The 12,179-nt window shown below is 48.2% G+C and overlaps 1 protein-coding gene across 1 annotated transcript in view; it reads left to right on the top strand.

The window, feature by feature from the left end:
* The first annotated feature begins 11,579 nt into the window (after window positions 1–11,579).
* Window positions 11,580–12,179, top strand: part of pxdc1b (PX domain containing 1b) — a 62,197-nt gene continuing 61,597 nt past the window's right edge. Inside the window, exon 1 of the mRNA XM_078430085.1 lies at window positions 11,580–11,659. Coding sequence (XP_078286211.1) covers window positions 11,580–11,659 — 80 coding nt within the window. The remainder of the gene's footprint in view (window positions 11,660–12,179) is intronic.

Here is a 12,179-nt window from a genome sequence, read left to right on the forward strand (position 1 = left end):
TACTCCGCCATTCAATCATGCTGGTCTATCTTTCCCTCTCAACCCCATTCTCCTGCCTTCTCCCCATAACCCTTTACACCTGTACTAATCAAGAATCTGTCTATTTCTGCCTTAAAAATATCCACTGATTTGGCCTCCACAGCCTTCTGTGGCAAAGAATCCCACAGATTCACCACCCTCTGACTAAAAAAAAATTCCTCCTCATCTCCTTCCTAAAGGAACGTCCTTTAATTCTGAGGATACGACCTCTGGTCCTAGACTCTCCCACTAGTGGAAACATCCTCTCCATGGGACTGTCATATGTTGAAAGACTGGAGTGACTAGGCTTGTATACACTGAAATTTAGAAGGATGATAGGGGATCTTATCGAAACGTATAAGATTATTAAGGGGTTGGACACATTAGAGGCAGGAAACATGTTCCCAATGTTGGGGGAGTCCAGAACCAGGGGCTACAGTTTACAAATAAGGGGTAGGCCATTTAGAACAGAGATGAGGAAAAACTTTTTTAGTCAGAGAGTTGTGAATCTGTGGAATTCTCTGCCTCAGAGGGCAGTGGAGGCCAATTCTCTGAATACATTCAAGAGAGAGCTAGATAGAGCTCTTAAGGATAGCGGAGTCAGGGGGTTTGGGGAGAAGGCAGGAACGGGGTACTGATTGAGAATTATCAGCCATGATCACATTGAATGGCGGTGCTGGCTCGAAGGGCCGAATGGCCTCCTCCTGCACCTATTGTCTATCGTCTATTGTCTATTGTCACTCTATCCAGGCCTTTCACTATTCGGTGAAGTTTCAATGAGGTCCCCCCTCATCCTTCTAAACTCCAGCGAGTACAGGCCCAGTGCCGACACACGCTCATCATAGGTTAACCCATTCATTCCTGGGATCGTTCTCGTAAACCTCCTCTGGACCCTCCCCAGAGCCAGCACATCCTTCCTCAGATAAATGGCCCTGAACCGCTCACAATAGAATGTTACAGATCGTTTTAAAGGATCAACTCTACCTCTGCTCCCTGTGTATCGCCTTATTTACAAAGTAAGACACAAAGTGCTGGAGTAACTCAGGAGCTACAGGTGCTGGTCGATTGGCTTAATATATATTTGCAACTACAATGTATAACGCAAATGTTAAAAAATATAAGCATAACCTGATGTCGACAAATACTTTCTGTAAAGTTGCAAAGTAGCTAAAAGTAAATTATTAATTTTGTAAACTAACCAAGTGGAACACCAATGTTCTCCAGAGATGCTGCCTGACCCGCTGAGTTACTCCAGCACTCTGTGAAACGTCACCTATCCATGTTCTCCACAGATACTGCCTGACCAGCTGAGTTACTCCAGCACTCTGTGAAACGTCACCTATCCTCTTGTGAGTGAATTTATGCACCTGGTTGAGTGCTTCAATCTGACTCTTCACACCACGGGACCCACTCACAGGTTAGGCCATACACTCGACCTAGTTTTATCGTCCGGATTCCCAATCAACAACATTGAAACTACTGAAGCCTGTCTATCGGACCACAACGCTATCATTTTTGACGCATCTCTGCCTCTATCTCCCGCAAAATCTAATCTCCCTGTTCGTTACTCCCGCGACATAAATTCATTGACTGCCAGTAAATTCTCCGAGGCTCTCACAGCTGCCCCCAACATCTGCACTATTGAGGCCTCTCCCCCCCATCTCAGCACTGAAGATCTCGCCTCTTTATTTAATATCACTTGCACTTCCATCCTGGATTCTATCGCTCCCCTTAAAATGAAAAAGCCTAAGCCCAAAGGTCGGCCGTGGCTCAATGACACCACCAAAGCCCTAAGAAGGGAGTGCAGAAAATCAGAACGGAGGTGGAAATGTGACAAGCTTCAAATTTCCTTCGAAATTCTGAGAAACAATCTTCTCAAATACCAGGAAGCAGTAAAGTCTGCTAGAGCACAATACTTCTCCGACCTTATCTCCAAAAACTCCCATAATTACAAGGTCCTATTTAGCACAATTACCTCTGTCATATGTCCCGCCCCCAGTACCAGCTTAGTTGGGTCCCCTGCTAAGTGCGAAGAATTCGCTAAATTTATCACCAGCAAAGTTGAGAACATTAGAATGAACATTTCCCCTCCCACCCGTGACCTAGCTGTCTCACTAGTCTGTTCATCTAAATTGGACTGTTTCCAACCCGTCACTCTATCCTCCCTTGCAAAGCTTGTCTCCGCTATGAAACCTGCAACCTGCCCCCTTGATCCTGCCCCCACTGCCCTTCTGAAGGATGTCATTGCAATAGCCGGTCCCAGCATCCTCTCTATTATCAACAGTTCTCTGGCCACTGGCACTGTTCCAACCTGTTTCAAGCACGCGGTGGTCCAGCCCCTACTGAAAAAACCTAACCTAGACCCCACCTTGCCTAGCAACTACAGACCCATTTCCAAACTGCCATTCCTGTCAAAAGTCCTTGAAAAGGCAATTCTAAACCAATTAGTGCCCTACCTGCACCAATACACCATCCTGGAAAGTTTCCAGTCAGGTTTCAGAGCCCACCACAGCACAGAGTCTGCCTTGTTGAAGGTACACAACGACCTGCTTCTCGCCATCGACACCGGCGACTGTGCAATCCTGCTCCTTCTCGACCTCAGCGCAGCGTTCGATACAGTGGACCACACCATCCTTATTGACCGTCTCCGGTACGCGGTTGGCATTGATGGCACTGCCCTGAGCTGGTTCGTTTCCTACCTCAAAGATAGGAGTTTCGCCATCAACATAGGTAGTTATTCCTCTGCTCCAGCTAGCCTCTCCTGTGGAGTTCCACAAGGCTCCATCCTAGGCCCCATTCTCTTCTCTCTATACATGCTCCCCCTTGGCCAAATCATTCAAAGGCACGGCATTTCTTTCCACTGCTATGCCGATGACACTCAGCTTTACCTCCCCCTGAAACCCAACAACCAGTCAAATTTAAACAGCCTCTTACACTGCCTTGAGGACATAAAATGTTGGATGGCACAGAACTTCCTCCAATTAAACGAGAGCAAGTCTGAGGTCATCCTATTCGGCCCCCCCGACTCCATCAAATCGATAACAGGCAGTCTTGGAAGCCTATCCTGCCTAGTCAAACCGCATGTCAAAAACCTCGGCGTGATATTTGACTCTGCATTAAAGTTTGACAAGCAAGTCAACGCTGTGGTAAAGGCCAGCTTCTTCCAACTTCGTACCATAGCTAAAATCAAACCTTTCCTCCAATTCGACGACACTGAAAAAATCATTCACGCATTCATTTCCTCCCGCCTAGACTACTGCAACTCCCTATACACTGGGATCAGCCAATCATCCCTGTCCCGCCTGCAACTGGTCCAAAACGCCGCAGCGAGGCTCCTGACGGGTACCCGTAAAAGGGACCACATCACCCCGATTCTGGCCTCTCTCCACTGGCTCCCTGTACGGTACAGAATCAACTTCAAGCTCCTCCTATTCACATATAAAGCCCTAAATGGACATTCCCCCCCCTACATCAAAAATCTTCTAACCCCCCTCTCTAACTCCAGGTCCCTCAGGTCGGCCGACTTGGGGCTACTCACTATTCCGCGGTCTAGGCTTAAGCTCAGGGGTGACTGCGCTTTTGCGGTTGCAGCTCCTAGACTGTGGAACAGCATCCCTCTCCCCATCAGAACTGCCCCCTCCATCGACTCCTTTAAGTCCAAGCTCAAAACCTATTTCTACTCCCTAGCGTTTGAGGCTCATTGAGGAGGCGCTGTGAACTGTTTTGTATGTGCTGTTATGTTTGTTTCATTTTTTCCTTAGTACCTAAACAGATGTACAGCACTTTGGTCAACGTGGATTGTTTTTAAATGTGCTATACAAATAAAATTGACTTGACTTGACTTGACTATCCATGTTCTCCACAGATGCTGCCTGACCAGCTGAGTTACTCCAGCACTCTGTGAAACGTCACCTATCCATGTTCTCCACATAAGATATCTCTTATGTGTGTTATCTGTGTTATGTCTGTTAGTCAATTTTAGTCATGCAAATCAGGCAAATCCTACTTACAACCGCAAGGATCTTCTGATCATAGGATTCCAGTGCAATCGGGACCTTACGAGCGAATTGCTACACCCACGAAATATACCGGAGGAGATAGCCAGGACACCGGGCGCTCCGTGGATAGTTGTCGGCGCGAACAGGCGTCGCAGGCGGAGGAGAGACAGGAAGCAAAAGCGAGGATGCCGGTCCGGTATACTTGCCAAGCTAAAGAGACAGCCACACAAACCACCGCTACCCAGCATGTTCCTCACCAACGCCAGATCCATCATCAACAAAATGGACGAATTAAAACTACAGATATCAGCAAACAAACTCGTTGAGGATTGTTGTATTCTCTTAGTAACAGAGACATGGCTTCATCCACTTATCCCAGACGGAGCCATTGAGCTAGCCGGGCGTACAGCGTTTCGCTGGGACAGAAACATCGACTCCGGTAAGAGCAAGGGGGGGGGAGTTATGCATTTACGTGCACAACAACTGGTGCACTAACATCCAAATCATGGATAGCCATTGTTCTCCTGATCTGGAGTTCCTAACAGTTAAATGCAGGCCTTTTTACCTTCCTTGTGAATTTACAGTGGTTATAGTAACAGCAGTCTACATCCCACCGAATGCTAACGCTAGCACAGCTTTAGGCTACCTGCTCGGTGCAATAAACTCACAACAGAGCACATATCCAGAAGCAGCCCACATCATAGCCGGGGACTTCAATCATGCAGACCTAAAGTCAGTTCTCCCGAAATTTGAACAACATATAAGATGTGCTACCAGGGGGAAAAACACACTAGACAAGGTTTATTCAAATATTAAGAAGGGTTTCAGGTCAGCACCACTACCACACCTGGGGCAGTCAGATCACCTGTCCATATTCCTAACTCCAGCATACACCCCACTCAGGAGGAAAGCTCCAGTCACCATAAAGGCTGTTAAGACATGGCCTGAAGGAGCTTCCTCGCAGCTGCAGGATTGCTTCGAAAGGACCAACTGGGATATTTTTGAGGATCAGGACTTGGAGGAGTATACATCAACTGTACTCTGCTACATTCAAAACTGTGTTGACAATGTCACCGTCGACAAACGTATCCGGTTGTATCCCAATCAGAAGCCCTGGATGACAAAGGATGTCAGGTCTCTCCTCAAGGACCGTAACACCGCCTTCAGGTCTAGTGATAGAGCTCTATACAGTGCTGCTAGAACCAACCTGAAGAGAGGCATCAAGGATGCCAAAGCGTCCTACAAGAGGAAGATTGAGGACCACTTTACCAACAATGACCCACGGCGGGTATGGCAAGGCATCCAGCACATCACCAACTACAAGACCAGCAACCGCACGACTGCCGACGGCGACGCCTCGCTGGCAGAGGAACTTAACTGTTTCTTTGCTCGTTTCGAGGTGAAAGCTGCAGTGGCAGACATAACACCCTCTCCAGCACCTGACAGCAACACCTTCACTGTGCAGGAGTATGATGTTAAGCGCGTGCTCAGAGCAGTGAATCCCAGGAAAGCTGCAGGCCCCGATGGTGTGATGGGCAGAGTGCTGAGGGAATGTGCAGACCAATTATCTGAGGTCTTCACAAAAATCTTCAACCTGTCCCTTTTAAAATCCACCATCCCTCCCTGCCTGAAGTCCGCCACAATCATCCCACTGCCGAAAAAGTCTGTCATCAGCGGCCTTAACGACTACCGTCCGGTAGCACTCACACCGGTCATCACAAAGTGCTTCGAGAGACTGGTCCTGCAGCACATCAAAGCCAGCCTCCCACCCACCTTCGACCCACACCAGTTTGCCTACAGAGCAAATAGGTCTACAGGGAATGCCATCGCCACTGCTCTTCACACTGCACTGACCCACCTTGAACACCAGGGGAGCTATGTAAGGATGCTTTTCCTAGACTTCAGCTCTGCCTTTAACACGGTCATCCCGAGCAGACTGGTCACCAAACTTTCTGACCTTGGATTTTCCCAAACCATCTGCCAATGGATCAAGGACTTCCTGACCAACCGCCCCCAGACCGTCAAAATAGGCCCTCACCTCTCCTCCACCATTACACTGAGCACCGGCTCACCACAGGGCTGTGTGTTGAGCCCCATCCTTTACTCCCTCTACACTCACGACTGCGCCCCCACCCATCCCACCAACACCATCATCAAGTTCGCGGATGACACGACTGTGGTTGGACTCATCTCAGGAGGAGATGAGACAGCCTACAGGGATGAAATCCAAAGGCTGGCAGCATGGTGTTCAGTGAACAATCTTGTCCTGAACTCCTCCAAAACAAAGGAACTTATAATAGACTACAGGAAAACCAGTGCAGAACACGACCCACTCTACATCAATGGGGTCTGTGTGGAAAGGGTACCCGCTTTCAGGTTCCTGGGTACGCACATCACAGAGGATCTTACCTGGTCTACCAACACCATCACCACAGTGAAGAAGGCACAGCAGAGACTCCACTTCCTGAGGATCCTCAGGAAGACCAACCTGCAGGAGAAGCTCATGTTGTCCTTCTATCGCTGCTCCATCGAGAGTGTGCTGGCATACTGTATAACCACATGGTATGCCAGCTGCTCAGAAAAGGACAGGAAGGCCCTTCAGAGGGTCATCACGACGGCCCAGAAGATCATCGGCTGCTCACTGCCCTCCCTGGAGCACCTGTTCAGCCTACGCTGCCTCAGTAGAGCAGGCAAAATAATAAAAGATCCATCCCACCCCGGCCACCGTCTGTTTGTTCATCTGCCCTCTGGTCGACGTTTCAGGTCGATCAAATCCCAAACAAACAGAATAAGAACAGTTTTTACCCCAGGGCCATACGAGAACTGAACACTACTTTCTGCACTAGGTCACACTGTTAAAACTTTTGTATTTAATATATTTGTATTTATTTGTTTTGCATTTATTGCATATATGTTTTTACGCACCGTCAGGATTGCTATTTTTTTATTTTGTTGTACTCGTTGCAACGACAATAAATGAATATTATTATTATTATTATTATTATTATTATTATTATTATGCTGCCTGACCGCTGAGTTACCCCAGCACTCTGTGAAACGTCACCTATCCATGTTTTCCAGAGATGCTACCTGACCCGCTGAGTTACTCCAGCACTTTTGTGTCCATCTTCTGGGAATTATTTATACCCTTGACATCAACTCGAAAGGTAGAAACTAATTTGAAATCTTCGGTTTAAACCAGCATCTTCAGTTCCTTCCTGCACTAAAAGTTTCTAAGATAAACACAAAAAGCTGGAGTTACTTAGTGGGACAGGCAGCATCTCTGGACAGAAGGAATGGGTAACGTTTCTGTTCCAGACTTTTCTTCAGACTGAGAGTCAGGGGGAGAGAGAGACACAGAGATGTGGAAGGCTAAGGTGTGAAAATGAGACATCAAAGGGGATTGAGGGCAAGGACAATGTAGAAAAGATCATTGTTAGCTGGGGAAGGTGACAACGAAGAACACAGAGATAAAATTTAATCAGGAGGACAGTTACACTAGTCGGAGAACTGGGCAGGGGAAGGATGAAGAGGGAAGGTTACCTGAAGATAGACAATAGACAATAGGTGCAGGAGGAGGCCATTCGGCCCTTCGTGCCAGCACCGCCATTCAATGTGATCATAGCTGATCATTCTCAATCAGTACCCCGTTCCTGCCTTCTCCCCATACCCCCTGACTCCGCTATCCTTAAGAGCTCTATCTAGCTCTCTCTTGAATGCATTCAGAGAATTGGCCTCCACTGCCTTCTGAGGCAGAGAATTCCACAGATTCACAACACTCTGACTGAAAAAGTTTTTCCTCATCTCCGTTCTAAATGGCCTACCCCTTATTCTTAAACTGTGGCCCCTTGTTCTGGACTCCCCCAACATTGGGAACATGTTTCCTGCCTCTAACGTGTCCAACCCCTTAATAATCTTATATGTTTCGATAAGATCCCCTCTCATCCTTCTAAATTCTAGAGAAGTCGATAAAGTTTCTAACGTGTGTAGGATGGAACTGCAGATGCAGGTTTAAACCGAAGATGGACACAAAATGCTGGAGTAACTCAGCAGGTCAGGCAACATCTCTGGAGAGGAAGAATGGGTGACGTTTCGGGTCGAGACCCTTCTTCAGACTGATTCGGGATAAGGGAAACGAGAGACATAGACGGTGATGTGGAGAGATAAGGAACAATGAATGAAAGATATGCAAACCGCAGATGCTGGTTTAAACCGAAGATCGACACAAAAAGCGGGTCCTTTCCTCCAGAGACGATGCCTCTCCCGTTGAGTTGCTCCAGCTTTTTGTGTCCATCTGTAGAAAAACGGAAACATAGAAAATAGGGTCAGGAGTTGGCCATTCGGCCCTTCGAGCCAGCACCGCCATTCAATATGATCATGGCTGATCATCTAAAATCAGTACCCCATTCCTGCTTTTTCCCCATATCCCTTGATTCCATTATCCCAAAGAGCAACATCTAACTCTTTCTTGAATACCTCCAGTGGATTGGCCTCCACTGCCTTCTGTGGCAGAGAATTCCACAGATTCACAACTCTCTGGGTTGTTTAGTGTTATAGATACAGGATAAGATCTCTATAAGATCACCCCTCATCCTCCTGTGCTCCAAGAAATGATGTCCCAGGCTACTACCTGGGAAAGCTAATGGCATGTTGGCCTTCATAACGAGAGGATTTGAGTTTAGGAGCAAAGAGGCCCTCCTGCAGTTGTACAGGGCCCTAGTGAGACCATACCTGGAGTACTGTGTGCAGTTTTGGTCTCCAACTTTGAGGAAGGACATTCTTGCTATGGAGGGCGTGCAGCGTAGATTCACCAGGTTAATTCCCGGAATGGCGGGATTGTCGTATGTTGAAAGACTGGAGCGACTAGGCTTCATTTGGAAGGATGAGAGGGGATCTTATTGAAACATATAAGATTATTAAGGGATTGGACACGCTAGAGGCAGGAAATACGTTCCCAATGTTCGGGGAGTCCAGAACCAGGGGCCACAGTTTAAGAATAAGGGGTAGGCCGTTTAGAACGGAGACGAGGAAAAGCCTTTTCAGTCAGAGAGTTGTGAATCTGTGGAATTCTCTGCCTCAGAAGGCAGTGGAGGCCAATTCTCTGAATGCATTCAAGAGAGAGCTAGATAGAGCTCTTAAGGATAGCGGAGTCAGGGGGTATGGGGAGAAGGCAGGAACGGGGTACTGATTGTGGATAATCAGTCATGATCACATTGAATGGCGGTGCTGGCTCGAAGGGCCGAATGGCCTCCTCCTGCATCTATTGTCTATTGTCTATTGAAACCGGAGCACCCGGAGAAAACCCACACAGGTCACGGGGAGAACGTACAAACTCCGTTCAGACAGCGCCCGTGGTCAGGATAGAACCCGGGTCTCTGGCGCTGTGAGGCAGCAACTCTACCGCTGCACCTCCGTGCTGACCCTAATTTGTTTGCACTACAACTGTTCTCTTTATTTAATTAACTTTACTTTGCTTTTATTTTATGTTGTCTATTTAGTACAGTGCGTACAAACCTGTTGTGCTGCCACAGGTAAGAATCTCATTGTCCCGTCCAGAACGTATAACAATTAAACACGTCTGACTCTTGGTTAGAACAGCAGGGGAGAGGCGACAGGGAACAGTGTAATACCTGGCATCGCCAGTGGATGGCAGCAGCACCCTCAGTAGCTGTGGAAACAAGGAACTGCAGACGCTAGTTTACAAAAAAAGACAGAGTGCTGCAGTAACTCAGCGGGTCAGGCAGCATCTGTGGAGAACATGGATAGGTGACGTTTACACAGAGTGCTGGAGTAACTCAGCGGGTCAGGCAGCATCTGTGGAGAACATGGATAGGTGACGTTTCACAGAGTGCTGGAGTAACTCAGCGGGTCAGGCAGCATCTGTGGAGAACATGGATAGGTGACGTTTACACAGAGTGCTGGAGTAACTCAGCGGGTCAGGCAGCTTAGAAACATAGAAACATAGAAAATAGGTGCAGGAGGAGGCCATTCGGCCCTTCGAGCCAACACCGCCATTCATTGTGATCATGGCTGATCGTCCACAATCAGTAACCTGTGCCTGCCTTCTCCCCATATCACTTGATTCCACTAGCCCCTAGAGCTCTATCTAACTCTCTCTTAAATTCATTCAGTGAATTGGCCTCCACTGCCCTCTGTGGCAGAAAATTCCACAAATTCACAACTCTCTGGGCCTCCCCATTATTCTTAGACTCTGGCCCCTGGTTCTGGACTCGTCCAATATTGGGAACATTTTTCCTGCATCTAGCTTGTCCAGTCCTTTTATAATTTTATATGTTTCTATAAGATCCCCTCTCACTCTTCTAAACTTCAGTGAATACAAGCATTATAATATAAGAAAATAACTGCAGATGCTGGTACAAATCGAAGGTATTTATTCACAAAATGCTGGAGTAACTCAGCGGGTCAGGCAGCATCTCTGGAGAGAAGGAATGGGTGACGTTTAGGGTCGAGACCCTTCTTCAGACTGATGTCAGGGGGGCGGGACAAAGGAAGGAATAATACAATCATAGTCTTTTCAATCTTTCCTCATATGACAGTCCCTGCATTCCAGGGATCAATCTCGTGAACCTACGCTGCACTGCCTCAATTACAAGGATGTCCTTCCTCAACTCTGGAGAACATGGATAGGTGACGTTTCACAGAGTGCTGGAGTAACTCAGCGGGTCAGGCAGCATCTCTGGAGAACATGGATAGGTGACGTTTCACAGAGTGCTGGAGTAACTCAGCGGGTCAGGCAGCATCTGTGGAGAACGTGGATAGGTCATGGCCCTTCTTCAAGACCTGATGTTAATACTGTTGGGTTGGAAGCTGCCCAAGTGGAATATGATGTGCTGTTTCCAGCAGAGGGCAGCACAGGCCATTCTCCACAGATGCTCCAGCTTTTTGTGTCTATTTAGTTTAGTTTACGGTTGTATGGTACATATGGCCCAAAACATATGGCCCAAAGGGGCTCGACCCAAAACATCACCCATTCCATGTTCTCCAGAGATGCTGCCTGACCCGCTGAGTTACTCCAGCACTTTGTGATACCTTCCATTTGTACGGGCATCTGCAGTTATTTTCCTACACATTCCATTCTTCTCCTCTCTCCAAAGGTGAGAAACACTTCAGGTGTACAATCTGCCAGTGCACGCAAAGTAATCCGTTGTGTTTGATTTCCCTTAGTTTAGTTTTTAATTTAGAGATACAGCGCGGAAACAGGCCCTTGGGCCCACCGGGTCCGCACCGCCCAGCGATCCCCGCACACTAACACTATCCTACACACACTAGGGACAATTTTTACATTTACCAAGCCAATTAACCTACAAACCTGTACGTCTTTGAAGTGTGGGAAGAAACCGAAGATCTCGGAGAAAACCCACGCAGGTTACGGGGAGAATGTGCAAACTCCGTACAGACAACACCCGTAGTCGGGATCGAACCCGCGTCTCTGGTGCTGTATTCGCTGTAAGGCGGCAACTCTACCGCTGCGCCACCGTGACCACCTCTCTCCTGCGTGACGCTGCGTCTGGAGGAAGGGTCTGGACCTTCATGTACGCGGGCATGAGCGAGCGAGCGATTGGGCTGTGGACCCTACCACTACTCCCCCGTGGACAAGCAGCTGCACACAAGGCCTATCGTCGGTTTGAACCAGCATCTAGATGTAGATGCAGGAGAAACGTTCCCCATGTTGGGGGAGTCCAGAACCAGGGGTCACACGGTTTAGGGGCGGCGCGGTGGGGCAGCGGTAGAGTTGCTGCCTGACAGCGAATGCAGCGCCGGAGACCCAGGTTCCATCCCAACTACGGGCGCCGTCTGTACGGAGTTTGTACGTTCTCCCCGTGGCCGCCTGGGTTTTCTCCGAGATCTTCGGTTTCCTCCCATACTCCAAAGACGTGCAGGTTTGTAGGTTAATTGGCTTGGTAAATGTAAAAATTGTCCCTAGTGTGTGTAGGATAGTGTTAGTGTGCGGGGATCGCTGGGCGGCGTGGACCCGGTGGGCCAAAGGGCCTGTTTCCGCGCTGTATCTCTAAAACTAATCAAAAGAATAAAGGGTGGGTCATTTAGGACTGAGATGAGGAAAAACGTTTTCACTCGGAGAGTTGTGAACCTGTGGAATACTCTGCCACAGAGGGCAGTGGAGGCCGATTCTCTTTTCAAGAG

The sequence above is a fragment of the Rhinoraja longicauda genome, chromosome 2 (assembly GCF_053455715.1).
Source record: "Rhinoraja longicauda isolate Sanriku21f chromosome 2, sRhiLon1.1, whole genome shotgun sequence".
In the NCBI taxonomy this organism is placed as follows: domain Eukaryota; kingdom Metazoa; phylum Chordata; class Chondrichthyes; order Rajiformes; family Arhynchobatidae; genus Rhinoraja; species Rhinoraja longicauda.